This window comes from Exophiala oligosperma, assembly GCF_000835515.1.
Source record: "Exophiala oligosperma strain CBS 72588 unplaced genomic scaffold supercont1.7, whole genome shotgun sequence".
NCBI lineage: Eukaryota > Fungi > Ascomycota > Eurotiomycetes > Chaetothyriales > Herpotrichiellaceae > Exophiala > Exophiala oligosperma.
Genome location: NW_015622824.1, coordinates 1778087 through 1802588, shown reverse-complemented (window position 1 = coordinate 1802588; position 24502 = coordinate 1778087). Strand labels below are relative to the sequence as shown.

Genomic DNA, 24502 nt, shown 5'->3' with positions numbered 1-24502 from the left:
AGGACGACACGAATTTACATATGACGTGCGTGCATACATACATGTAGAAATGTGCTCCACAACCAGGTAGGTGTCTAAAGCCACCGTTGTACCATAGGTACGGAGTACAGAGGCAAGAAGGTACTCCGTAGGTACATACGTACATATAAATATCACCGCACCTTCCCCCACGGTCTTTAACCTCTCGCATCGTCCACATAATAGACCTGGTACTCCCTATAATTCCATTTCAGGGCTTCGAAAAAATGGCATTCTTGGGCGCTCCTCAAACTAGTAGTACATTCGACCCGAGAAACGTCGATCTCGCCACGGCCAACGCGCGCGACGTGATATGTGCGCTCACCCTCGCGGAGTCGGGCAACGGGTACAATGGACACCTGGGGGCGAGGGTGTCTTCGATCTTTGTCATCTTGTTTGTATCTTCGGCTGCGACGGTTTTTCCGGTGTTGGCAAAGTGGTTTCCACGTCTGAGACTGCCGCTTTACGTCTATCTCTTTGTGAGGTATTTTGGAGCCGGTGTGATTGTCGCCACGGCCTTTGTGAGAACTCTTGTCTGCCCTTTTTTTGCACAGTCTGTTGACAAACTCGCCACTAACTAAATTTTTTGTTAGATACACCTTCTTGACCCCGCCTACGATGAGATCGGCCCTAGTACTTGTGTCGGCATGACTGGTGGGTGGGCAGAGTATTCATGGTGTCCGGCCATCGTGTTAGCTTCTGTCGTAAGTGGAAAACATATGCATATCCTTGCTAGGTTGGTGAATCTTTAGATCCAACCCGACTAACAATAAACTCCCTTCATAGATGATCATCTTCCTCATGGACTTTGCGGCCGAATGGTATGTAGAGGTCAAGTATGGCATCGGTAACCCTCATCCAGACCTTCAGGAGGCAATCACGGGAGTAGGAGGGGGAGGAGGTGGTGGTGGTGGTCAAGCAGAGAGAGCATCCCAGGAGCAAAGAAGAGGAGACCATGACACAGAAGGACATGGCCCTAGCAGCGTCTGTGTCTTACCTATCTCGAGTTCGAGGAAATCGGCCTTTGAGAAACGATTCATCGAAACTGCTGTCGATATGAATGGAGATCTTGAGGCCGCGGCGGTGCAGACGGCATTCCGTCAACAGATTGCCGGCTTCCTCATCCTCGAGTTCGGCATCATATTCCACTCTGTCATCATCGGTATGAATCTTGGGGTTTCCGGCGATGAATTTAGCACCTTGTACCCCGTGCTGGTGTTTCATCAATCCTTTGAAGGTTTAGGGATTGGTGCACGAATGTCTTCCATACCGTTCGATAGAAGGAGTTGGCTACCATGGATTCTCTGCGCCATGTATGGCCTTACGACGCCCGTCTCCATTGCCATCGGATTGGGGTTGAGAACGACTTACAAGCCAAATAGTTTTACAGCCAACGTTGTGAGTGGTATTTTTGATGCAGTGTCTGCTGGAATCTTGATCTATAGTGGGTTGGTGGAGTTGTTGGCCCGAGACTTCATTTTCAATCCGGTCAGGACCAGAGATGGGAAGAGGATTGTTTTCATGCTCGTCAGTGTTTACCTTGGTGCTGGGATTATGTCGCTGTTGGGCCATTGGGCATAAGAGCATGCAGGACAGACGACATGACGAATTGTTCAGTGCGCCGACTCAAGAGCACATGCTTTCCAGACATGCACAGTGAGCGTGTCGACTTATCACGTCCTCGTATGGATACAGTACATCGATCGATCTGGGATGTCGATCTGATGCCTCGGCAGGAGAAAAAACATTTGGGCCAGAAGAATGCGTTCACGTGATGCAGATACGCTAGTACTGTTATAGGACTAGCGTAGACTTGGCAGTTCTCTCCCTCGATTGGGGCTGTCCGCTTTTCATCTGCGACTTTTCGCGAACTCGTCTTGTCGCCCTTTCTTATCAGCTGGTGTTGATTGTCAGAACGAGTTCGACGGAGGCTGGAAGACGTTGGAAAGGTCGAGAGGGAAGTTGCGCCATCTGTGAGTCCTCGTCCACCCTGTTCAATTCTCTTTCTGGAATCCTGCCCCTCTTTCCCACCCCCCGGTCGCCCATCCCCCTCTGCAACTACCCGCGCGCAGTCGCAGCTCCAGCGGCTAACCCTTGCGCCAGAGGTCGCGGGCATTTGGGATACTTCTACAAGGCCCAGCTTGAGCAGGTAATACTGTCTACCCTGCCGCCGCGTTTGCGCAAAGACCCCTCTGCTGCCTCGTCGGCCAATCTTTTCGCGACCCGGCGGGCCCGCGCGACACATTTTCATATGATATACCCGTGTCTTCTTTTGGCGCATCACGAACAAGAGCTGGATCTGACATTCAAGACTGTTCAGGAAATCGAGGAAGTTCTTCAAATACAACATTTACAAAGATGTCGTCTCTATCTCGTCGTGCATGCTACAAGTGTGGCAACGTCGGCCACTATGCAGAAGTCTGCACTTCGTCTGAACGACTGTGCTACAACTGCAAACAGCCTGGTCACGAATCCAACCAGTGCCCGATGCCGCGCACTACAGAAAGTGAGTCTAGAAGCCGAAGATGGTGACCAGAACTGCCGCTGATTACAAGTTGCAGCTAAACAATGTTATCATTGCCAGGGTCTAGGCCATGTCCAAGCCGACTGTCCCACCCTGCGACTTAGCGGTGGCCCTGCAGGCGGTCGCTGCTACTCATGCGGACAAATTGGTCACCTCGCCCGCAACTGCCCTACACCTGGCGCGGGACCTGCCACTCGCGGCGGTCGTGGTGGCTATGGCGGTGGCTTCCGCGGCGGTTACAACGTCGTCAACAACCGGGCTGCCACCTGCTACAAGTGCGGTGGACCTAACCATTATGCTCGCGATTGTCAAGCACAAGCCATGAAGTGCTATGCTTGCGGCAAGCTTGTACGTTCCAGCCTTTTAGTGTCCTGGTGGCTTCCCACTAACAGCTCACAGGGTCATATCTCAAGGGACTGCACCGCTCCCAATGGCGGTCCATTGAATGCAGCTGGAAAGACCTGCTACAAGTGCGGTCAGCCCGGCCATATTAGCAAAGACTGCACTTCTACTGAAACCAATGGTTCGGCTGTTGCTGTTCCAAATGGAACTTCTGCTGATGCTCCCGCAGCTGCACCTGCTGCAGATGGCTCCGACATCAATGTCGCTGCGGCTGCCACTGCGGCGGTCGCATAGATTGGCTATCTCATCATATCTTCAACCACCAAGCACTTGCAGAGCTCCAATTATTTCTCTTTGTTCGGCATCAAATTTCCCCTCTCGATCTGCAAGTGCTGCAACAGTCGTTTCCGAACGAACCACAGCTATTCGAATTTCGTTGGTTTTTCATTATTGCAATTTTGAGTCTTATCAGAGCATCTCGTCGCAAATTTCCTGGAGGCTGTTTATGCCTTGACTCTTTTTTTCGGTTTCGGTGACGTCAAGTACGTCGTCAACATCTCTTATCATTTATTCACGACTTTCCCCCAACCCACAACATATTCGGAAAAAGTTTTCACGACAGCCTCGGGCAAGACTACGGTCGATGCCCCTTGATGATCAAGAACGAACCTTCACCACGATGGCCACAACGGAGGTGCGAAGTGTTAGTGGCCGAGACTCTCGGGAATTTGTCACACACATCGATCACGAGCATCCAAGGTTCCACGGTTACTTTAGGCAGGCGCAATGATCTTGCTTTTCTACAGCAAATGCAGAGTATGGCCACCCTTTTTTTATATCAACGAATTTACTTGCTTTCTGCTTGGACCGGACGGCAGCCCGCAATGAGAAATCTGACCCCCATGGACAATCACGCTTTTTATTGATATGACACGACCGCAGCAAGGCCAATCATGACACGAAGGCAGTGAGCGACGCAGTAGGCTGAGCGAGCGTTGGGCAGGACAAGACAAGGACAGAAGCGAAGCAAGAAGCAGAGGGCCAAGAAATGAGTGGTGGATGAGTGATGAGTGGGTGAGGGATGAGCAGCAGGACGTGAAGCAAAGGAGCTACTTTGCATCGCAAAGCTGGTGTGACTGAGCGATAGATTGGTTGATACCCTAGGCAGACAGTCGAAGCAAAGAAAAAGAAATCAAGGTTGGCAGCTAAATTGAGCATTGAGCATTGAAATTGTCATGTTTCCCGCGGTGCTATATCAATTGCACCGCTGATCCATCCGTACGACGAACTCACATATGTTTCTCTACCGTGCGAATCCGTGAACCTTTCCATCTACCCCAGTGCAAGTAAAAATGGTTGATTTCTTTTTCCGTTTAACAATGCTATACCTTCATAAATCTCGTACAGTCATAGCGTTCCACTGGCCAGAACCTCTAGTTCAGAGGGTCTAGGCAGCACGAGGTTGTTGTACCAACTCTAATCATCCTTGCTATCAGCTCTTTCGATGACAGCCGGCGCCTTGATCTCTCGAGTGTTGAGATAGTCAAGTCCTTCACCACCCTGTTAGAAAGTTAGTACTCAAGGGCGTGGGCAAAAAGTAGAAGGAGAAGTAGAGTGTCGTGTGGGTAGACTTACATAGCTGATGAAAGGAGAGACCTCGACGCCTGCAGTGTCAGTTTCAGATACCACGACGGCCCCCGCGGCACGTAGCCATCTGGCACCCTGTTCCATGACGTCTCTTTTGCTCGTGTCCGCGTTGTCTTCGGTCGAGCCCTTGCCGTTCTTGAGCGGTGAGAACTCCTCCTTGCGATCGACTTCCAGGCAGGCAAACTTGGACATGGGGAGGAAGGGGAAGACGTCGAAGACGAACTGTTCCAGTTTGACGCCGTTGGGCTTCTCGGGCTTGACGGACTCGCCGGTCTCGGTGTCGAGGTAGGGGATCTTCTTCTTCGCGACGTGGTGGGGGAGCTTGTACGCCCACTGCTCGATCGACTCTAGGAAACGGAAGGAGTAGTAGTGGTTGACGATGTTGGCGGCACGGAATTTGAGGAGGCCGGAGGAGCCTTCGGTGGCCTCGGCCATGGACTGGTCAATCTCGGAGTACTCGACGACGTCGGGCTTGCCGTTCTTCTGGACGATCAGGCCGACGGACTCGTTGGCGGCCCGTTTCCGGACGACCTTGGTCGCGATGTCGACGTCTTTGGACGAGGCGAAGCCGAGGAAGACGGGGTCGGCGACTTTGACGAGGCAGTTGTCGACGCAGTAGGCGTGGACGTGCTCGATGCCGCGTTTGCGCATGTCGGAGCGGGCCTCGGACAGCATCAGCGCCTGGTAGATGCCGCCGTTTCCATCCGGAGCCACGGCCACGCGGGACTTGGATTCCATCAGGATCTTGCCCTCGTTGGAAATGCACGGGAGGACGCCCTGCTCGAAGATGACGACATTCTCCCTGGACAGGCCAAAGTAGTTGTGTTCTCGGAAGAACTTTTCCGTAGGACCACGAGTAGGACCGCTGGTCATAACGTACCACGGCACGACGGGATCTGTCGACGTAGACGCGTGCTTCTTGGCCAGTTGCTGCACTTTCCAGATCCGTTCCGCCTGCATTTGGAAGAGGGACTTGTGGCTTGGTAAACCGATGTCGAAGCAGCCTTTGGGGTCGGAACTTCCCAATCGTGTGCCCTGCCCACCGGCCATGAGGACCACTGCCACCTTGTTCTCTGCGATGTGACCTAGGCCGGCGTCGTACCATTCATCTTTCTCTTCTTGGGCGGCGTCCAGGAGGGAGGCACACGCCGAGGAAGGCAGTGGTTCAATGGAGGGTTGCTGCTCTTCCGGGGACGGCGTGGGGGGATTGAGGGCTTTGTCCGCCAGGACATTGATGCGACCTGGATCGATGGAGGAGAGTTGGTCGAACAGTGCAGCTCTGCCCTCTGTGTCGAGGCTGTCGTAAAAGGCGAACACATGCCCTTGTTTGGCCTTCTCGTACTTCTCTTGCAGTTCTTTGAGGTCTTCGCTGCTGGGCTCCTGGGCGGGGGCTCCTCCTTGGTCCGCAGACGTCAGATGGAGCTTTTCCAGGAGCGTGTTCATCATGTTTGCTGCCATGATGATGACGGTGGATTCTTTTCCCCCCCTTGTGACAGTTCGGCCGTCGAGAAAAACAGAGCGGAGGTACAGTACTCGTAGGGGATGAGAGAAGGGAGGGTCTGGCGTCGTACAGTCGGAAAGAGATGACGGGGTGCGCCAGTCAAAGGAAACGTATCGGGGTCCGTCAGCTTTTGCCCAACAGCTACAAGAGTACAAGCCCTGCTCGTTTCAGCTTCTTGTTAGCGTAGTGAGACAAAGGGATCAAAAAACGTTCCGTATCCCGTGGACAAGAATTCTCCGCAAACAAAGCGCAGCGCAGCCTCATCCTTCATCTTCATCCCTCGTGCTGACGTATGACAAGCCAATGGTCAATGCAATGACCACCACTCATGCACCCAACGAGATACGTACCGCTACACAGTCTGAATGCTTTGCGATATTCGAGAGACAGATTGAAAAGATCAGGGTATCACTAAGTCTTGTCTTTTTTCTACTGTACATATTACACGTCCAGAATACCGCCAAAAGGATGTGAGAGAGAGACTCTCATCTGCGACTGTCTCTCCTATCAGAATTACCCTTCCAGCCCCTATCACGGTCTCTGTCCCTATCTCGATCTGATTTCCGATAGTGTCTATCTCGGTCTCGTTCCCGTCCCTTTTCTCTTTCGTCATGGCGCCCCAGATCTCTGTCCGTTCGGTCATCACGATAGCGTCTGTCTCTGTCGCTCGCTGCTTCATTCCGACTGTGTGCTGGGCTCTGGCTTCTAGACCGTCGGGACTCGCGATTCCGACGGATATCATCTTTGTCAAAGACCATTCTGTAGTCGCGTCCACCTCGCTCTCCCCCATACTGCTCCCGGTAGTGGCTTTTCTTTTCCAGACTGTCAAACCCACCAAATCCTCCGGATCGCTTTGCCCTCTTTGAATTTGTAGCATCTCTCCACACATTGGAGAGTTTTGACACGCTTTGTGAGAAGTCGACGTGGATACGATGGTCATCGATCAGGACGCCTTGCATTTTGAAATATGCTTGTTCGCAGTCCTTTTGATTTTCAAATTCAATGAAGGCGTATTGGAGGCTGTCACCAGTCCGTTTATCTCTAATGACCTCGCACGAGAGAATTCTCCCGAACCGGCTGAAAATCAATTCGAGATCTTCATCATGTGTGACTGGGTTCAGCTTGCAGACAAAGAGAACATTTTCTGGAGGCTTGACTTCCGCAAAAGGGAGATCTCCAACCATTTCAAGAGTCAGCGCCTGGGCTCGTGCCTCGCGCTCTCTTCGCAACTTCTCCATGGCAGCTTCATCCATATCATCAGCCAACTCTTCATCGTCGGCAATCCTGACGGTAGCGAGCTGGGCTTTGGAAGGAGCAGGACTTTCATCTGGCACGGCCAGGCCCGGAGGGTCATCATAAGGGTCTTCCAGTATGATGGTATGGCGTATGCGTATATCCTTCAGAGGTCGGCCATTGCCGTCGGTGAAAGCATCGTTAATTTTTTCGAGTGTATCGAACCCTTCCACAACCGTGCCAAAGGGAGCGGCCTTGCCGTCCAAGGAGTCGATATCATCGCCAAGTGTTATGATGAATTGGCTACCGGCGAGCCGCTCATCAGCATCTTTGGACGAAGGCACTGTCGCCATACTAACCGTGCCGCGCTGAGTGTGTTTTAATTTCGGATCAATTTCTGCTATGAAACTCTTCTTGGAGGCTCCGGACAAAAGCCCCCATATCGAGCTGCCGCCATCACTGTCAGGAGAGTCAGGTCCTAACGGGTCTCCCGTTTGAAAAGAGAAGCCTTTCTGGACGGTGTGGATGGGCGAAAAGTTGTAGTACTTGACTTTACAAAGTTTTAGGAAACTAGAGTCGTGGTTAGATCAAGTCTGACCAACAATGTGTGGTACTTACTTCTCACAGCATTTAGGTGCATTCTCAACCAAGAGGTCAATGACAATCTCGCCCAAAGATGTCTCTAGAAGAACACTCATGATGAATTAACCGTCAGAACCGGACTTGGCTCAAACCATGGCCGGCCAAGGTGACGAGTGATTCAAATTGTGCCGAAGAACACAGAAGATTATTCTCCGTGAGAATACAGGTCTGAATCCGAGCACTCCCAGAGTGTAATGTAGTGAGGTAACTGATAAAGGTGGTCGGTGCAGACTCATCTCTAGGCAGTCTCCCCAATGTCTGGAAATCGAGTCGACAAAAATATATATGTACTATTCCAAAAGAGGAACAGCTCATCTGGAGATTCCTATTCTGCCTCTAAATGCGTTGTTCGGCCAACTTCGAGCTTTCAAGCTGCCTCAAGTCTATCAACTCATCTTCTCCCTGATCACGACTTTCACTACACCGGTTATTCAATCCATCATCTGATGCGGAAGTGCAATGCATACCTACCGAGTAGACCCATCCGACCTACGAATCGTGCGCGGAATTGAGAAAATCCTCGGATGATTTTGACTGCATGGTGTGTCACCTTAAAATGGTTGCGTCAAGAGACCTGCATCCAGCTACATCGAAACCCAGCTTGACCAAGTCTTGTGACACCATCTTTATGGGCGACTGGTTTCTATGCGGTAATGTATTCTGCGGACCTGTCCAGCGCGGTCTTTGCAACCAGGTTATGGGCTTCCGCTGAGGCTAATCACATCCCCTTGGAAATTGAATAAACCCATCTGATACATTGGTGCGATGCTGAGAAGTAGAGGGATATTCATGGGACCAAGTGACGATCCCCAGGAACGTCGACGAATCTCCCGACTTGATGGGCCCAAATGAAACCTTCGAGGTCTGACACCTCTAACACTGAAAGCCCTTCACGGCCTCGCTTTTGTTTCTATGAACTCTAGGGCTTGCTGCCAACTGACTAGTTCATATCTACACATGCAACTGTCCACAACCTCCCTACTCACCTACCACAGTCATACAGAAATCCCCCGATTCTGTCACAAACCGCCTTCTTTCTCGGCTTCCACCCGCTTCGATGACAGGTCCAGCCGCTCAGCCCTGGTCAGGCTGTCGGCCTTCCTTGTGTCGCATCAACCACTTCCTTGCACAACTTATCCATTTTCGGAAGGCTTCGATCGGGCATGGTCTAATTTTGAACTTACGGCTACCTTTGCTGCACGTGGGCCGCAAACAACCTGGAGAAAAACATTTCGATGCATCGGCACAAGTGCATTCTATTGCACTCACAGGCCAATCTTTGATTCTGCACATCGGCTCCGCCACTCCTTCCGTGTGATTATGGTTAGAACACGAAGGTAACTTCCACATGCCAACCAAAATCTCCCAGCAGCCCTTCATGTTGCGCATGACCTGTCTCCATTGTGGGTGCATTCGTTAGCAAAAGCTCTCAAAGGGGTGTGGCAAGACTCTTATTCTTCTTTGGTCTTCGTGCTAGACCATTGCGCCTCTGTGTGACCATCTCAGACTGCTAACTCTGTCTCTGATTTGTCAGGATTGTTGAGCGCTGGCCCGGTCGTTGCTGGGGCTTAATCTTTTGACATCTCTGTGTTACCAGAAATCCCTGTAATGTTCCGCAGGTATTCTGCAGCAGCTGCTCAGGGGCTACCCTTGTGGCATCACTGCAAGCTGTTTGATCCTACCTCAAACCAGTGGCAGGATTCACTGCTGGTATCTGTCATGTGCCTTGATGGAGCTGGCCGCCTTCTACATGGAATCTTCTGCGAATGCTTGATTGAATTTCCGCCACTGGCGCGAACTCATTGCTTCACGAGCCAGGCCAGAGCCGAATTCAGCGTCAAAAGCTGGCGCTAATTGGAAATGCTCAGCATTTGTGACCGTCTACGTACCGCACAATGCGAGAGCAGCCAGGCAGATTGAAGGTTCGTGTCGGATCCCTTCAACACCGGAGGGCTCCGAACCTCGGATTCCTTCGATTTCTGTGTCGAATGTGTCCTGCCGGCTAATAAGTTTGCTTGGATATTTGGTGGTGTAGTTGCCACGTTGGAAGCAGAAATCTGCGGCCAATCAGGCAGCTTGATCTTGCTAGCAAACAGAACATGACCTCCAGGCTTGATCATAACCAGGAGTGCCAATGAAACGATGATTTGAGTCGCACTCTCCACAGAAGACGCTGGTTCAGCCTGTACACCATGTTCACACCCCACTCAACCGGTCTAAGAAGCAGCTGGACAACCTGTTTGTCTCCCCACATGGAACCTATCTGCAAGACATCTAGATCCAATTCAGCCTACATTCTATGATGGATACGATTGATGGTCAGCCTCCGAGATAACATATAGGTGTCATTGGTGGGAGTAACCCCGATTTGTTTCACGATTGATATGGGAGGCACCGTTTGATCAAGTTCATGACTGGTCAGCCCAACTTTCCTCTCCTAAATCAGGTTGTTGAAGTGGACCAAGCATTATCGTGACACGAACGGAAGCTTGCAGCAAGCCCGTTACAAAGAAATCTTACGATCAAGTTTCAAGGACACTTCCGACAGCATGACCTACTGCATGCAATGGTTTTGAGGGAGCAATGAATATTTCACGCCTAATACAAATGGGGATATGACATATTGCATGGGTTTGATTCAGGCATCGATACAAGGACTGGCGACAAATCCTCCTATTGGAGTGTATGCTTGAAAAGCATTCGCATCTACCTCATCCTGGCTCAAGTCTATCTTCTCCGCCAACTCTCATTGCTCAAAATTCATAACAACGCGTTCAAGTGCGTCTGAACGTCCCCCGAGAACCTTGGTTCTCTAGTTTGATGGTATTTGCTACCACTCATCGGTCGAAGGAATAGTCTGGTTCGTTCCCAGAAGGCAATGTTTGCTTGTTTCAATAGAGTCTCGGACAAGCATCATGGTAAATTCACCCCACCATCTTCGCCCATGGAACTGCTTACAATTGAGTTAGATCTCAACACGGCCCGTCTACACTTCCGATCTCGAATTCTTCAGACGCAGTGATCGAGGTAATCATATGCCATTGAGCCAAATCCATCATATCCAGGACTATCATGAGCCCTCAGGACATCTGAGCAACCGGACTACTCCATCTTCGGAACCAGACAACAGAACAACAGGTGGGCCGAGAAAGCGTGTTCCAGTTGCAGTATGTTTGATGTATCCGGTAAAGCACTTTTGTTGTTTGAGCTGACCATGGATAGTGCGAACGATGCCGCAAGCGCAAAATCAAGTGTAGCGGGAACGAAGGAGACAACCAGAGTTGTGCAAACTGCAGAAATGCCGGGCACGGTGATTCCTGTCGCTTCTTGCGAGTAAGTCAATCCCTATCTCGCCGCACCTCACTCTAATATAATCATTTCAGGTTTCTTCGGCCGATGTGGGCTCTTTCAGTCTGCGAGGCTGGCATTCACCTCTCCGATATTCGCCTTATTCGGTGCCTTCGTCACACCGTCCCGAATATGTACCCTCATCCTCAAGATACACTCAACAAACCTCCGTGACTTATCCAACTGTTCACTCGAACATTGAATACGCTCCTTATGGAACGTCAAACCCCGGTGTTGACTGGACCAAAGCACCCTATATTGGAACATACTCTCCATATCCCGATGACGAAGAACGGAGCCCATACACGTCCCATCCTCCTCCTTATATCCTTCCTAACACTGATCCAATGTCATCTGCAAGTGGCTATTATGTTCATACTCAGAATGTCCGCCCAAACCCTGGTACGCTTTGGTCTGAGCAGCAAAATTGTCTTCCACAGCAAAATACTTCTCTGTCAAATCCAGCATTCACAGTTGTCTCAGAACCTCAACAGTCATATGCTGCGACCGTAGCACTTGGCAGTCTATCCTCCGATCGTATTCTACCCACCCCATTTTCTGCCCGTGGCACAAGTTCAACGCACGGAAGCTCACTGGATAGCGTTCCAAATTCTGCGTCGACCCAAAGAAGCTCAATATACTGGTCTCCAGACTCTGTTGCTTCTACTCAACATCTTCCATCTCAAGTCGACAGCGATGCAAGCCAAGAGCATCTCGATGATAGGAGGAACGCATCTTACAGCTTGCATGACATGTCATACAGCCACATGGCCTTGGGCGACAGCCTTTCTACAGATATCTTACCCATTGGACTCTCTCTCACTGCTGATGTGCCACATACATCTCCTCCTGTCGTCTCTGCTGAAGGCTTGCAAGCTCATCAATCCCGTATGCAGGCGTCCCGAGAAAGTCCAAAATCCCACTCAGACAACACGTCCGTCACGTATGGTTACACGGCACTGATGACAGGTCGCAGTTCCCAAGTGAGGACGACCTCAAGTCAGCTCTCAAACGGGGCATTGTATTGCCGCTCCCAACCACTCGTGACACGACCAGAATCCATGCCGGAAGGTTGCAGCCCAGACTCCTCAGGATGCCCAATGGACTCCACTCGAGGCTCAATCGCTACCATCAGCAATGTGTCGTCTGGATACTGAGCGAATCACCTATCATCTCATTTGGCGGATTTGTTCTTCAGTTGTTTTCTATACAAACGTTGTACTATGACGTGATTGACACATCAACTTGGTTCTAGTTTTGGGATTCCGTCTCGAGTGCATCGCAACATTGGTTCATATGCCTAGTGGGTGCTACGTGGCTGAGGCTACAGATCAAGAGACACAAGACTACAACGACTGTAGTACTTGAGAGGAATTTCTTTCGGGCTCGTTATTAGGACGGAAATAATTGGCTTCAATATTGCCATTGTGACCTTGACTATTCTGGAGTGGCTGTATGCATGGTTGTTCTGTCTCTCTTTGCAAATGGTGTTATCGGGAGACTCTGGTCATGGGAAAAGCATCTCTTACGGACATCTGGAAGCTAATATGTTCCCATCAGCGGCGGAGCACTGCGTTTTTTTGTTGTTGTTTGTTTGATTGCTCTGTCACTCAACCTTTGCCTAGCTGGTACACGGAATCATCGGCTTCGGTTGACTTTTGGTGTGAGAGTCTTCCAGAGGGATGGGCGATGGGCATGGAATCGGCGCCAGCTAAGTTGTAACAATAGCCCAGTCAGGCGCAACTGTTCACGAAGCTAGCATCATCAAAAGCAGAATACATAGAAACAGGAATTTCATGACCACGACGACTCCAAGTCTGTTTTGAAGGCTCGTTTGTGATTCACATTTGCTGTTTCATTTCAAAGCATTATCGATCTCATGCGCCGTTTGCCCATCGTTGAAACTGTTCAATGCACAATTGTCCTAGCCACATGCGAGATTTGCTTTCAGTTCCAATGTGACTCGGCCCTCCCTTCGTTTTTTGCGTTTTGGAAAATGATGGCCCGGTCACATTTTGGGCTCGTCGACACACCTCGTACCGCTTGAAAACAAGATGCGGACTAAGGAAACGCCTCCGATGCACACACTAAGGGCAAAATTTTTTTCACCTCGTCCCTCTGTCCTACACCCGCCGTCCACGTCCACATCCGCATCCACACCCCACGGCACGAGGATAACATCATCACCACCGCCCCGACGAAAATCTTCACGTTTATTTCTTGTCCTTCTTGGCACCCTTCGTCTTGGCTGTGCCTCGGAACTCCTTGGATCGATTCTTGCGCTGTTTCCGCTGTTGTCTGCTGGCCTTTTCGATCTTGGTGGCGTGGCCGACACGAACGAGTCTGTAGTAGGGTTCGAACTTCTTCATGGCCTCGACCGAGTCGTAGATCAGGGCGAACCCGGTGGACTTGCCACCACCGTACTGCGTCCGCATGCCGAACACGTTGATTTGGTCCTTGTTGGACTTGTACACTTCGGCGAGTTTCGCGCGGAGGTCGTCCTTGGAGACGTTGGGTCGGTTGGGGTGCAGGACATCACTGTATGAAGTTACACATGTCAGGAAACGCTATTCTCATGGGGGGTCCGTTGTAGTGCAGTAGTAGCAACAGCGCAAAAAACGAGCAATGGAGGTTTGAGCACAACAGAAAGTGGCAAGGGACGAGGGCTTTTTTTCACATACACAACCATCTGCTTGCGCGAGAGAAGTCTGTTGGTGATGAACTTGCGAGTTCGAATGGTGACAGGTGAGTCGGCCATGATTGCGGATCTGTGTGTGTGAGACGAGAGGATGACTCGCAATCAAAGGAAGGAATTGAAAAGACCGTCGAAGGTGCGGTTGAGGTGGTTTCGAGGGTGATCTTTTTGACTGCGCCTGGGTGAGGTCGTCGAAGGCTTCTTGGGTTCACTGTCCAAAAGAGATTGTGTGAGCTTCTTGGCGAAAACTTGGCGGGAAGTGCGCTAGTCCAGATGTGGCCGAGAATGATTTCTACAGGCAGGACTGGGGACTGGACATGGAAAATTGTTCTTCGAAGGGCTTTGTTACGAATATGCCTAGAATTGTGTGAGATCTTTTCCGGTACTTCTTTCGAGGAGAAAATCCAGATGCTGGACCAAGTCGACAAGCTTGCCGCAGCACCATATATTGTTGCGTACGTGGACTGGATCTTTGCACCTCCAAACCACTCCACGCGAGTTGCACGAAACGTGTAAAAGGACCATGGACATCACCAAGGCGGGCACCGAGCCTGTGATGGTCAAATTCTATCGTCAATACATGCAGGTGATCAACGATGTCAATTATCCTCCCGGAAGTCTTCTCGTCAACCAAGATGTCCAGGATTGTTTGTTCAAGTATTTCTTCGACGTCAAACAGAACAAATTCCTACCACCTGTTCGGTACCAGGCCAGAATCTTGAAGCATATCATTCAAGAGATCGAAAGGTCATGCAAAGACCCCGAAGAAGATGTAGGCTTTTATATTTTGCTCCGATTGCTGCTCTAGCTGCTGCTCGTCATCTTGTCTCCCTGTCCATGATGGTGTTTTGTTTTGTTCTTCAAGCGCGGCTGCCCTGTAATCAAGCATCGAACTACTGACTTTTCTTTTTTGAATCCACCACAGCAAGTATCCGATCAGCTGATGGAGCATATGGCTTACCTGACGACGATCCCGCAACAAGACGAGTCTGACGAAGCTCAAGAGCTGCACGTTCACTCGTACTTTCCACCGTTGCCGCTCGACCGGCACGGCGTCCGGCCGGTCTTGATCAAGGAGGCGCGCAACCTTCTCTCGAGAGGCAACAATGTCGGCCTCCGGACGTGGGAAGCGGCTCTACATCTGGCGTGGTATCTGACCGTCGAGCGACCGGACCTCGTACGGCGTCAAGGCGTGCTCGAACTGGGAGCCGGGACAGGTCTTCTGTCCCTTCTTTGTGCCGGACATCTCGAAGCCTCAGGTGTCCTGGCGACCGACGGTCTCGGCCACGTCTGCGAAAGTCTCCAGAACAATGTCGATCTCAACGTCGAGAACGGCACACTGGACGACCACACTCCACCCGAGGTCCGTCAACTAGACTGGACGGACGGACTGGAGATCGATCGACTGTTGAGGGAAGCCAACCAGTCTGGTGTACGCTACGGTCTGATCGTAGGTGCAGATATCACGTATCATCCGGATATACTGCGACCTCTGGCCGAACTCTTAAAGACCCTAAAAGACGCATTTCCCGAAACAAAGATATTGATCTCCGCCACGATACGAAGCGACACTTTTGCAAACTTTGTGAAGATTTGCAAGGAACTTGACTTTATTGTCTCTGAACTCCCATGTATCATACCCGACGGTCTACGAAATTGTGGATTCTTCCACTCAGTGGCTACAGAGATTAAGATTGTGTCACTGGAGCGATGACTCTCCTGGATTTTGGCTACCAATGGAGGACGGGCGTATACTCGAAACTTACACCAGGATGATTAGCACAACCACGGAGTAGATAGCAGAATAGACATAATTCATGGTATACACTTGTTGTGGCTTTTCATTAAGTCATTTAGAGTTAATAATGTAAGTGAGGTCCTCGAGTCGGCGAGAAGAAAGCCACAATGATATGCTGAACAGTGAGAAAAGGCGAAAACATCATAAGTCTTCGCCCCGAATTTTGTCTCCTAAATCATGGCGAGATATTAAGCCAATTGACGGTCAGATGGCCGAGTGGTCTATGGCGCAAGTTTCAGGTACACCTGAAGCAACAGCTTCTTGGGTTCAAAGAAGTCCTACTTGTGGGTAAAACCGCGTGGGTTCGAATCCCACTCTGATCATCATTATCATGACATTCGTCGTGAGTTATTTTTTTTTGTTAATTTTTCATTTTTATGTCCTGTTGAAAACCTGCACGGGGCCTCGGATTGCGGCCCGTAGGTGTCGGAATATGAAAATCTGTCGGCCCCGTGAAGTTCAAACACGTGAACTCGCTCGGTCCGGACATTAGAATTCCCCGATTCCTCTCATACTCCGCAAGGCCCGAGGCGAACACACTCCTTGCCACTTTCGCCTCCCCCGTCCAGGCACCAAGCAATAACGACAACCACCACCACAACTTCAAATCATGATGTGTGAAATAGTGACGGCCCTGGCCGCGTGGCTACAGTCTTGCCTTGTATGATTTCACCCAATCCCATCGTCACTCGTGTATAGTAGTGTGGTATCCCCCCGGTTCGAGCACCTTCTCGCCTCGTCTCTAGGTGAGTCTGATTCGTTGCTTGGTTGCCTCTTTGTCTTGACACTCGCTGAGGAAACACGTTTGCCTAATCGCGGGGAATCATGGTATAAGGTCTGCATCCCTTCTCTTGTGGCTTGAACGAGAACTTCCCTTTCCTTTCTATCCATCTATCCATCTATCCATCTATCCATCTCTACCTCTATTCAAACAATGCCTCCCATCTATTACCTCAATCCGCCACCAAATCCCTTCTGGGACTTTGTGGCCGGTCTCGAAGACCACCCTTTCTTCGCTCAACGTGGCCAAAACGTTCCTCCTCCAGCTAGACCTCAACGACCTGGCGGAGAACAAACTCGACCACCACCGGATACAGCCTCTGCTGCCGCGGCGGAGGCGAGTGGCAATGCCAAAAGCAAGCAAGCCGATGTGAATGTCGAGGATCCACCAGAAGTTGATCCCTCTACCGTCCGATCCGAACAAGGCATGCCGTTCCGTGGCCGTGGACGATTTGAAAAAGCCTTCCAGGCCGAAAACAGCAACGAAACCAACGACAACAATGGCTGCCCTGGCCGTGCTAAGAACCGTCACGGTCGACCTCATCATCACCATCACCACCATCGTCGCCACGGCAAAGGTCGACGCCGCAGTCGAAGCTCTTCCTCGAGCTCAAGTTCTTGTTCCAGCTCCAGCGACACCGACAGAAACAAAGACAACAACCCCAACACCAACACCAACTGGACCCCTTTCGGTGGCAGGTGGTGGCGTAACCGAGGGCCACCTGGAGGCCCTTGGAGAAACGGTCCTACTTTCGGTCCTCCACCATTCATGGCTGCGGGCAGCAGGGGTCCCATTCCAGGATATCCTGGCGGTCCAGGTGGATTTATGGGCATGGGCATGGGAATGGGAAGGGGCATGGGCGGCGGTCCTCGCGGTGGCCGAGGAGGACATCATCATCACCCTCATGGTCCCCATCCGCATGGTCCCCACTCACGAGGTGACCCCCCATTTGATCCTCACCACGGTCGCACTGGAGGGTTCGACTTGAACGCCTTCCTCAACAATCTGGGAGAACGTATTGGCGTCGATCTTTCCACGGCCGCTGAAGGCTTGGGTCTCAAGTCGCCCCAGTCGGGAGACACCGACTTCGAACCAAGAACTGACATTTTCGAAACCGAGAACGAGTATGTTATGCACCTCTCACTTCCTGGCGCCAAGAAGACCGACTTGGGCGTCGAGTATGACGGTGAACACTCGGCCCTCCGGATCACTGGCGTCGTTCACAGACCCGGTGTCGACGAGGAGATGATGACCAAGTTGGTTGTGGACGGCAGAAAGCGTGAGACGGGAGTTTTCGAAAAGAACATCCGCCTCGGAACTCCCAGAGACCCCGCCAAGGTCGACGTCCAAGGCATTACCGCAAAAATGGTCGACGGTGTCCTCGTCGTCCGCGTGCCAAAGGTCGACAAAGCCTTTGAGCGCAAATCGGTCAACGTCGCCTCGTCCTCGCCGGAGATTCCAGTCGAGAATCCCGAGGATATCTACAACAACGACAACGAGAGAGATCTTCTTTTTGACGCCGAGGAACAACAAGGGGAAGATGACCAAATGATGCAAGACGCGTACACGGACCTACCAAACTCCCCCCCTGTCCAGCCATACCCTGCCAAGGCATCCATGAGTAGTAGCAACGATGCCAACGGCAAGCGCAAGGAAGCCGAGGCGGAACGCGAACGTTCTACGACTTTGGACTTTGAACACCCAAACGAGACGGTCGAGACTCTACCTCGTTACGAGGCCGAGGCTACTACTACCGACGCTCATGAAGGAAAAGAAGAACATATGAGTGATTGGGAAAAAGAAGGGTCGGACGATGAAGGCGAGTACGTCAAGATCAACGTCGACTAATAACAACAACGACGACGACGACACATTTTACGGAAACCAAAACCCCACGCAAGGTTTAAGGAAGGAATGAAAGGATATGTAGGGCAATTTCTTGGGAATGGGTTTTTCCTCTCTTTTTCGAGGGACGTCTTGGAGTGTTCTCATTTCAGCACAAGAAAACAAAAGTGCAAGTGCAAATGCAAGTAATATATACGAAAGTTCATGTGTCACCACAAAGATCATGATCTACGGTGTCGAGCTGTTGGCCGTACAGGCAAAAAAAATAGTATATAAAATACAAACAAACCAAAAAAACAACAACGGCAGGGCATGATGGCCCTCGCTGAATTACAAACACTCAGTCATATACATACACATAATCAAATATAAAAATTTAATATATACCAGATCTTCATTTTACTTCTTTCCACAAAGTATATCGGTTTTTTCCTCTTTTCCCCGTTCGTTTTCAAATTTAACATCTTCGCGCGTATGTCAGTCTTCTAATCACTTCCAAAAAACAACATCTCCAAAGTACATAGTAAGCATAGATAACAATGGTGTTGATCAAGTCATGTCCATGATCAGATGAATAGATTCAGCATAAAAGTCACGTTCGTCATTAAGCATGAGCTAGAAAAGAAATAACATCACATCTAAACAAGGGATCTTCTTCGAGGATGGAGACAGGCATGGTGAGCACTCTAGAGAAGATAAAGGAGGTCTTCCTACTGGTACACTTGCTTACAGTCTACGGCGAACCATCTCCCCCGAGACAAAGGAAGTGATGCAAACAACTGATATTGGTTTTCCTTTTGGGTCGTGCGGTCATGCGTTTCATCTTTGTTTTTTGGCCAGAATCAACCCTTTTTCTTGTCCTTTTTCTTCTTTCCACCACCGCCACTTGAATCTCCTCCTCCTCCGCCGAGGCCAGGCATTCCTCCCATGCCACCCATACTACTCATCATGTTCTGTAGGGCAGCCATGTCCGGCATACCACCGCCGCCGGGCATACCAGGCATACCACCACCAGCGCCACCAGGTAATTGACCCGCACTTTGAGCCTGTCTCATTTCCTCCATCGCCTCTTTAAAGAAATCGTCCCTCACACCCCCGCCACTGACGGCCGGAGAGTGGACGGGCAAGATCGTACCCATCTTCCAACCTCTGGGTTTTGGGATTTCTTCTTTGCCAAAATTCTCGGGGACCGGCAACCCTTGGATCCTCAACTCGAGAGGGTCTTCCTTGGAGGTCGGGTGGTCCTGCAGCCACTGTCCAATCACCCTGTATAAGTGAGCCTTGTTTTTGATCTGAGGGTGAAGGGGCCTCCGTGTGTCCTTGTCGAACAGCTGAATCCTCACCCGACCCGGGTTCGCCCAATCCTTGGGGTGCGTCTTGTCCGGCTCGAAGGCGACGTGCAGCGCCGTACTGCCCAGGGTGTCTCGAGCGGCCATGACCAGGTTGTAGGCCAGAGGGTTGGGAACGGCGAGCTTAGATCCCACCCGCCGGCCCTGAGCCTTGGTCCGCGTGCTGTCAAAGTAGATCGGGTAGAGGCATTGGTAGGTCTTGATGCTCTCTCTGGTTTGTTGTTGCTGCTGTTGCGTCTGCGGTGTCGGAGGTGGAGGGCGGAAGAGGGTCGGGTTGGGGGTGCCTGAAGGTACAGGCGATGGTTTCGGGGAGGAAGAGGTCGAGGATGACGAGCGTTGAGTCGGGGCAGCGGCTGCTGCAGGGCGCAGGATCTGGTTGTCTGATTGTGGGAGAAAGTCGGAGGGGTCTTCGATGTCTGGATCCGAGTCGGACAGCTCTTCCACTCGAGCGTGAGACATGGTGGGCGCCAGGAAATTCAATAGTCTGGCGATTTAGACACTGTCAGTCCCTCTCACAAACGGGGAGCTGCGTCGTTTGTCTATATTTTTGTGGTTTTATGAGTATGTAACGTAGAACTGAGTACCTACAAGTACGCTTGGAGATACCGCACCAAGTAACTTGTAGAGGAGTGTGGGGAATCAGAATACGCTTGGCGCAGCCTCGTGGTTGTTCTTTCAGCCTCGTCGATTACGCTACAATCTACCACTCACTTGTATCTTTACTTCGTCTACACCAACATTCTCTCTCTCTCTCTATCATTCAAAGACGTTGAGAAGGCTCATTTCTACAGAGTACTGACGAATGCAATCATTTGCTGTGTCATCACCTTTCGGCAAATTTAACAGAATTTAGCAGCATGTTGTCCTTCATACACACTCTACGAGTGAAACAATCGAGCAAGACATCACATTTCTCTTTTTCAGATGATAAAAGTTTTGCACGCAAATATGCATATTCTGATTCATTGAATAAATCATGCTGCACAGATCTAATAAAATATGCTCCAGGCCGTCTCACACTCCCAAAAGAATAAGTACCTCAAAACAACTAAGCAAATTTTTCTGTCACTACAAAACAGCAGCAACACCAGCAGCAATGGCACCTGCGAGCAAGAGTCCATTCTTGACAGATACAGATCCGGCTCCGTTGCCGGCGGTAGTGGACGCGCTAGAACCCGAGCCAGTGGCCGATGCAGAGGTGGTCGATCCACTGCCAGACGTGGTGGATGAGCCATTGGCGGTGGCGGCACCAAAGACACCACCTTGGACCGTGGCAGGTGACGAGCCTTGGGCGTTTTGAGCGGCCGACTTGTACGCGTCGAGGGTGTTTGCGCTGTTTCTGTGTCATGCAGTCAGCATATGAACCAGCAAAAGTCCCCAAGTTTGGGTTGGGAGAAGCCGAGGACTTACGGTGGGTTCACGACCATGGCCATACCGCCCTCACAGTGGCCACTGGCGGAGCAGTACAGCCACAGAGGATCGGTGCTGTTGATCTGGATGCGCCAGACTTGTCCGTCGTCGGGGAAGCCAGAGTAGACGGCCGAACCGTTCTCCATGGGCACGCAGGGCGCGGCGAAGGAACTCTGGGCGACCGAGTGGCCTTGTCCGAAGGTGAACTCGACCCAGTCCCCGACGGCGGCCTGGACAGTGTCCGGGGTGAAGGTCAGGCCAGGACCGACCTTGACGTTGTGGATACCGGTGGACGAGGAGCCAGAGGCGGAAGCCGTCGCGGAAGACATGCCCATGCTCATCGTGGAGGAGGATCCCGAGTCGCCGTATTGAGGAGACGCGAGGACTGACGAGGTAAGGGCGGAAAGGACGAAGGCGGCGGAAGTGATTGCTGAATGCATTTTGTTCGGTTCGGTTGAGGGTGTTGATGATTATTTTTAAGTGGTGGTGGTTGTCGTGAGGTTTGTGTTTTGTTTGTCTTTTGAGAATGGAGCTTTGGGGAACGTAAAATGACCACCAGGGTTCACAAGAGGCAAGGAGATGATGGGAGGTTTGTGTGCTGCGTGCGATTTTATTTGGGTTTTTTGAGGCGTGAGAATCTCTTTTTCTGTAAGGAGACACGACTACCTACTTATATACAGCTTCTGTTCTGCCATACCCGTGCAATTAAAGGGGACGTGCTTACCTAGGCCGGAAAGGTGACTCCGTATATCGGCCCTGTACGTACAGGGGACGTGGACGTTTTGGATTTGCCAAATTTAGGTCCCAAACGTCAACTGTCGGAGACTGCCCAGAAGAAGAGAATGTGACCTTGGTCAGTGTGATCCTGGGTGACCCTTTCAGTAGTAGTGGTGGTTACTAGCTAGGGTCAAGGCGGGCGCGTTCGAAGAGATTCAAACGGAGTTACGAGCAAGTGAGTCCAGTAGGGGTGTGGACACCTGTGCACTGACTGGACACACATGGGATACTCGCACGAGTACGGGGTACTAGGGACGTCTTCAGACGGAGTTGTACAGAAGTAGTAGGTTGTTGTATGATAGGACCGCCGTCGGCTCGCATCGACTGGAATCCGAGACTGGAAACGTTTTGAGGGACTCGCTTGGCTCGATTGAGCCAGTCCAAAACCACGATGGCGTTCCCTGAAAAGGGGTTGGAATTGAGAGAAAAGGGTTCTGATTTAGCTAAGCCTTACTGGCTACGGGACGTACTTCGATAGTCCCCCTTCGGTGGGGGGCTGTGCCGCACGTTTCCCGGGGGTGGGCTTGCGAGCTGGATTGATCTGTAGCATGGGAAGGCAAAAAAGGAGATCAAACCGATGTTGTTCGGTATGAGTACTCCGTAGTGGTTCGCTATAAGTCATGAAACGATTCGAAAACATTCTTCCCCCCCTTGAGACGAGAGAGAAGACCTCCCTGTTGACTCCTGTTTCCTTGGCTGGAGTGTAACCCATATTCTTGGTATGAACTACAATATTTCTTTGGTTGAAGTTGTGATTGTGACTACCACCACTCATCACTCAGGTCGAATCACTGGTGACTATTGTTGATTAGGTCAAGAGTCTGGAATCAATGTAGAGTTGTACGCGCGCGCACACACACACACCCAGCCTCGTCGACACGTACACGCCTACACGCATGCGTAATTAGTCTACCATATTGTAATGTACCTCTGCTATAGCAAAGGGCCACGCTGGCGGATGCGGCTCAATGATTAGATTGTGTCGTCTCATTGGAAAACGACCGCTCAATGTCACCGTTGGGGGAACGGCCGGTCATACTGCTATTACTACGAGTACGAGTATTGTACCACTTTAACGAGTGCATTGGTTCCCTTCAAGCACGTCAAGTACGGAGCATCCTTACAGTACGGAGTAGAATGATTTGAGATATCTTACTTGGGTACCCGTCGAAGTAGACTGTTTAGGGATTTAGCGGCTTCGGACTATTGTATATTGTGCTTGATCGTGGTCTTGTGAGTGGAAACTTTCCACGCAACGCAACGAAAGACTTGCAAGTTGGACCGAGCGGTAAGTTTCCCTCGATATCTAAATTTAATGCGGCCAAGTTTGGTAAGCACACGGAGACTCATGTGGGATTCTTTTTTCGCAGAGTAAAAAAGACGATACTCATCAATTATGGAGTAATTAGATGGAGTTTGACTTTACTCTGTTGGTACCCGCGGGATTTGACCGGAACAAACAAAAGACCTTGCGAGCAGTTCCATCCCGTCCCTCTTTCACGGAGTACTGTACGAGCACTCGTAGGATGTACGGATTACAAAGAAGGGTGCCCGGATGGATATTACTTCAGGCTGCTGACCGCTAACGTAAGGTACGATCGTATGTCGTCTAACAATCAAATTGCCATGATTTGTGACGGATGGCTTTCCCAATGTCAATGATGCATCTTCAAGAATAGTTTGTCATACAGGAAGACTTAAGAAGAACCTGAGTGAAGATGCGCACTTGCGAAAGTGGCATCCGTACAGTAGTATCGGTGGACGTAGACAGCAGCCGCTTATTAACCTAAAATGCGCTGAAAAGCCACACGGCTCAGTGAAGGACGATTCAGTTTGCACCAACCCCACATAGCGTCCACACAACTCAAATATATATTGATAATACCTCCAAAAATGTATCACAATTGCCACAAATTTCAGTAGGATCTGGTTCAATCCGCATTGGTGTAACGGTCAACATCGCCGGTTTTCAGTTAAGAAAGCCTCTACCCGGCAGCTCGGGGTTCGATTCCCCGATGCGGAAGACTATGAAGCTTTTTTTTTGTGTGGTTTTTGTTCCATTTCTTTGTATTTTATCTCCTGCGCTCACTTTTTTGCAGGTTGAGAAAAGGGACTGTTTGAGTAGTGAACTCATGTGTAAGTGAATGGACAACGCGGAGTCACGTGAAATTATTATTGGCCAGAAACGTCGTTGGTGAATTTCAACCAAGCCTCAGCACCAGCACCAGAACCTGACCTTTGCAAAATTCCGTAACAGCCTTAATTTTTGCAACATCCAACACTTCGAACCGACCCAATGTGACAATATGAGATCCTGCTACAACAACAATAACAACAACAACAACAATAACTCCTCGTTCATTTCATAATATCTCTGTACAGATCCACTCGGATTCTAATCCTCTATCCTCTATGCCAGCATTACTAGTTATAGAGGTGTACTTAGTGTGTAACAATAAGAGAATATCAGTAGTCAGTACAACACAATAGTAGTGATTCCGCTTGGCCACCGCACTCCATGCTTAACACTTGTATTGTGTTGTATTGACTACTGATATTCTCTTATTGTTACACACTAAGTACACCTCTATA

The 24502-nt window shown here is 50.6% G+C and overlaps 10 protein-coding genes and 2 non-coding genes across 12 annotated transcripts; 7 read left to right on the top strand and 5 right to left on the bottom strand.

Annotated features, from left to right (window-relative positions):
* Positions 1-245: 245 nt before the first annotated feature.
* Positions 246-1599, top strand: PV06_07913 (uncharacterized protein; the record flags this gene model as incomplete). The annotated part of the gene is made up of 3 exons (XM_016409197.1): positions 246-539; positions 612-722; positions 805-1599. 3 exons carry the CDS (start codon positions 246-248, stop codon positions 1597-1599), a joined length of 1200 nt encoding a protein of 399 aa, XP_016260951.1.
* Positions 1600-2376: 777 nt separating this feature from the next.
* Positions 2377-3178, top strand: PV06_07912 (uncharacterized protein; the record flags this gene model as incomplete). The annotated part of the gene is made up of 3 exons (XM_016409196.1): positions 2377-2524; positions 2580-2890; positions 2942-3178. The coding sequence occupies 3 exons, from the start codon at positions 2377-2379 to the stop codon at positions 3176-3178; spliced, it is 696 nt and encodes a 231-aa protein (XP_016260950.1).
* An 865-nt stretch (positions 3179-4043) lies between these two features.
* Positions 4044-6283, bottom strand: PV06_07911 (uncharacterized protein). The gene is made up of 2 exons (XM_016409195.1): positions 4520-6283; positions 4044-4444 (listed from the first exon to the last, which is right to left on the bottom strand). The coding sequence occupies exons 1-2, from the start codon at positions 5987-5989 to the stop codon at positions 4361-4363; spliced, it is 1554 nt and encodes a 517-aa protein (XP_016260949.1). The 5' UTR covers positions 5990-6283; the 3' UTR covers positions 4044-4360.
* A 169-nt stretch (positions 6284-6452) lies between these two features.
* Positions 6453-8112, bottom strand: PV06_07910 (peptidyl-prolyl cis-trans isomerase-like 4). The gene is made up of 2 exons (XM_016409194.1): positions 7884-8112; positions 6453-7835 (listed from the first exon to the last, which is right to left on the bottom strand). The coding sequence occupies exons 1-2, from the start codon at positions 7961-7963 to the stop codon at positions 6518-6520; spliced, it is 1398 nt and encodes a 465-aa protein (XP_016260948.1). The 5' UTR covers positions 7964-8112; the 3' UTR covers positions 6453-6517.
* A 2482-nt stretch (positions 8113-10594) lies between these two features.
* Positions 10595-12439, top strand: PV06_07909 (uncharacterized protein). The gene is made up of 4 exons (XM_016409193.1): positions 10595-10825; positions 10877-11074; positions 11130-11240; positions 11291-12439. The coding sequence occupies exons 1-4, from the start codon at positions 10823-10825 to the stop codon at positions 12410-12412; spliced, it is 1434 nt and encodes a 477-aa protein (XP_016260947.1). The 5' UTR covers positions 10595-10822; the 3' UTR covers positions 12413-12439.
* Positions 12440-12902: 463 nt separating this feature from the next.
* On the bottom strand, positions 12903-14153 carry PV06_07908 (uncharacterized protein). The gene is made up of 2 exons (XM_016409192.1): positions 13937-14153; positions 12903-13793 (listed from the first exon to the last, which is right to left on the bottom strand). The coding sequence occupies exons 1-2, from the start codon at positions 14011-14013 to the stop codon at positions 13469-13471; spliced, it is 402 nt and encodes a 133-aa protein (XP_016260946.1). The 5' UTR covers positions 14014-14153; the 3' UTR covers positions 12903-13468.
* Positions 14154-14473: 320 nt separating this feature from the next.
* On the top strand, positions 14474-15716 carry PV06_07907 (uncharacterized protein; the record flags this gene model as incomplete). The annotated part of the gene is made up of 2 exons (XM_016409191.1): positions 14474-14722; positions 14876-15716. The coding sequence occupies 2 exons, from the start codon at positions 14474-14476 to the stop codon at positions 15662-15664; spliced, it is 1038 nt and encodes a 345-aa protein (XP_016260945.1). The 3' UTR covers positions 15665-15716.
* Positions 15717-15950: 234 nt separating this feature from the next.
* PV06_07906 lies at positions 15951-16071 on the top strand. Its single transcript has one exon. It is a non-coding gene; the product is annotated as a tRNA-Leu (tRNA).
* Positions 16072-16630: 559 nt separating this feature from the next.
* On the top strand, positions 16631-18740 carry PV06_07905 (uncharacterized protein). The gene has a single exon (XM_016409190.1). The coding sequence runs from the start codon at positions 16683-16685 to the stop codon at positions 18375-18377; it is 1695 nt and encodes a 564-aa protein (XP_016260944.1). The 5' UTR covers positions 16631-16682; the 3' UTR covers positions 18378-18740.
* Positions 18741-18958: 218 nt separating this feature from the next.
* Positions 18959-20280, bottom strand: PV06_07904 (uncharacterized protein). Its single transcript, XM_016409189.1, has one exon. It carries the CDS (start codon positions 20180-20182, stop codon positions 19217-19219), a length of 966 nt encoding a protein of 321 aa, XP_016260943.1. The 5' UTR covers positions 20183-20280; the 3' UTR covers positions 18959-19216.
* Positions 20281-20661: 381 nt separating this feature from the next.
* On the bottom strand, positions 20662-21753 carry PV06_07903 (uncharacterized protein). The gene is made up of 2 exons (XM_016409188.1): positions 21134-21753; positions 20662-21062 (listed from the first exon to the last, which is right to left on the bottom strand). The coding sequence occupies exons 1-2, from the start codon at positions 21571-21573 to the stop codon at positions 20792-20794; spliced, it is 711 nt and encodes a 236-aa protein (XP_016260942.1). The 5' UTR covers positions 21574-21753; the 3' UTR covers positions 20662-20791.
* Positions 21754-23845: 2092 nt separating this feature from the next.
* On the top strand, positions 23846-23933 carry PV06_07902. Its single transcript has one exon. It is a non-coding gene; the product is annotated as a tRNA-Glu (tRNA).
* Positions 23934-24502: the final 569 nt, after the last annotated feature.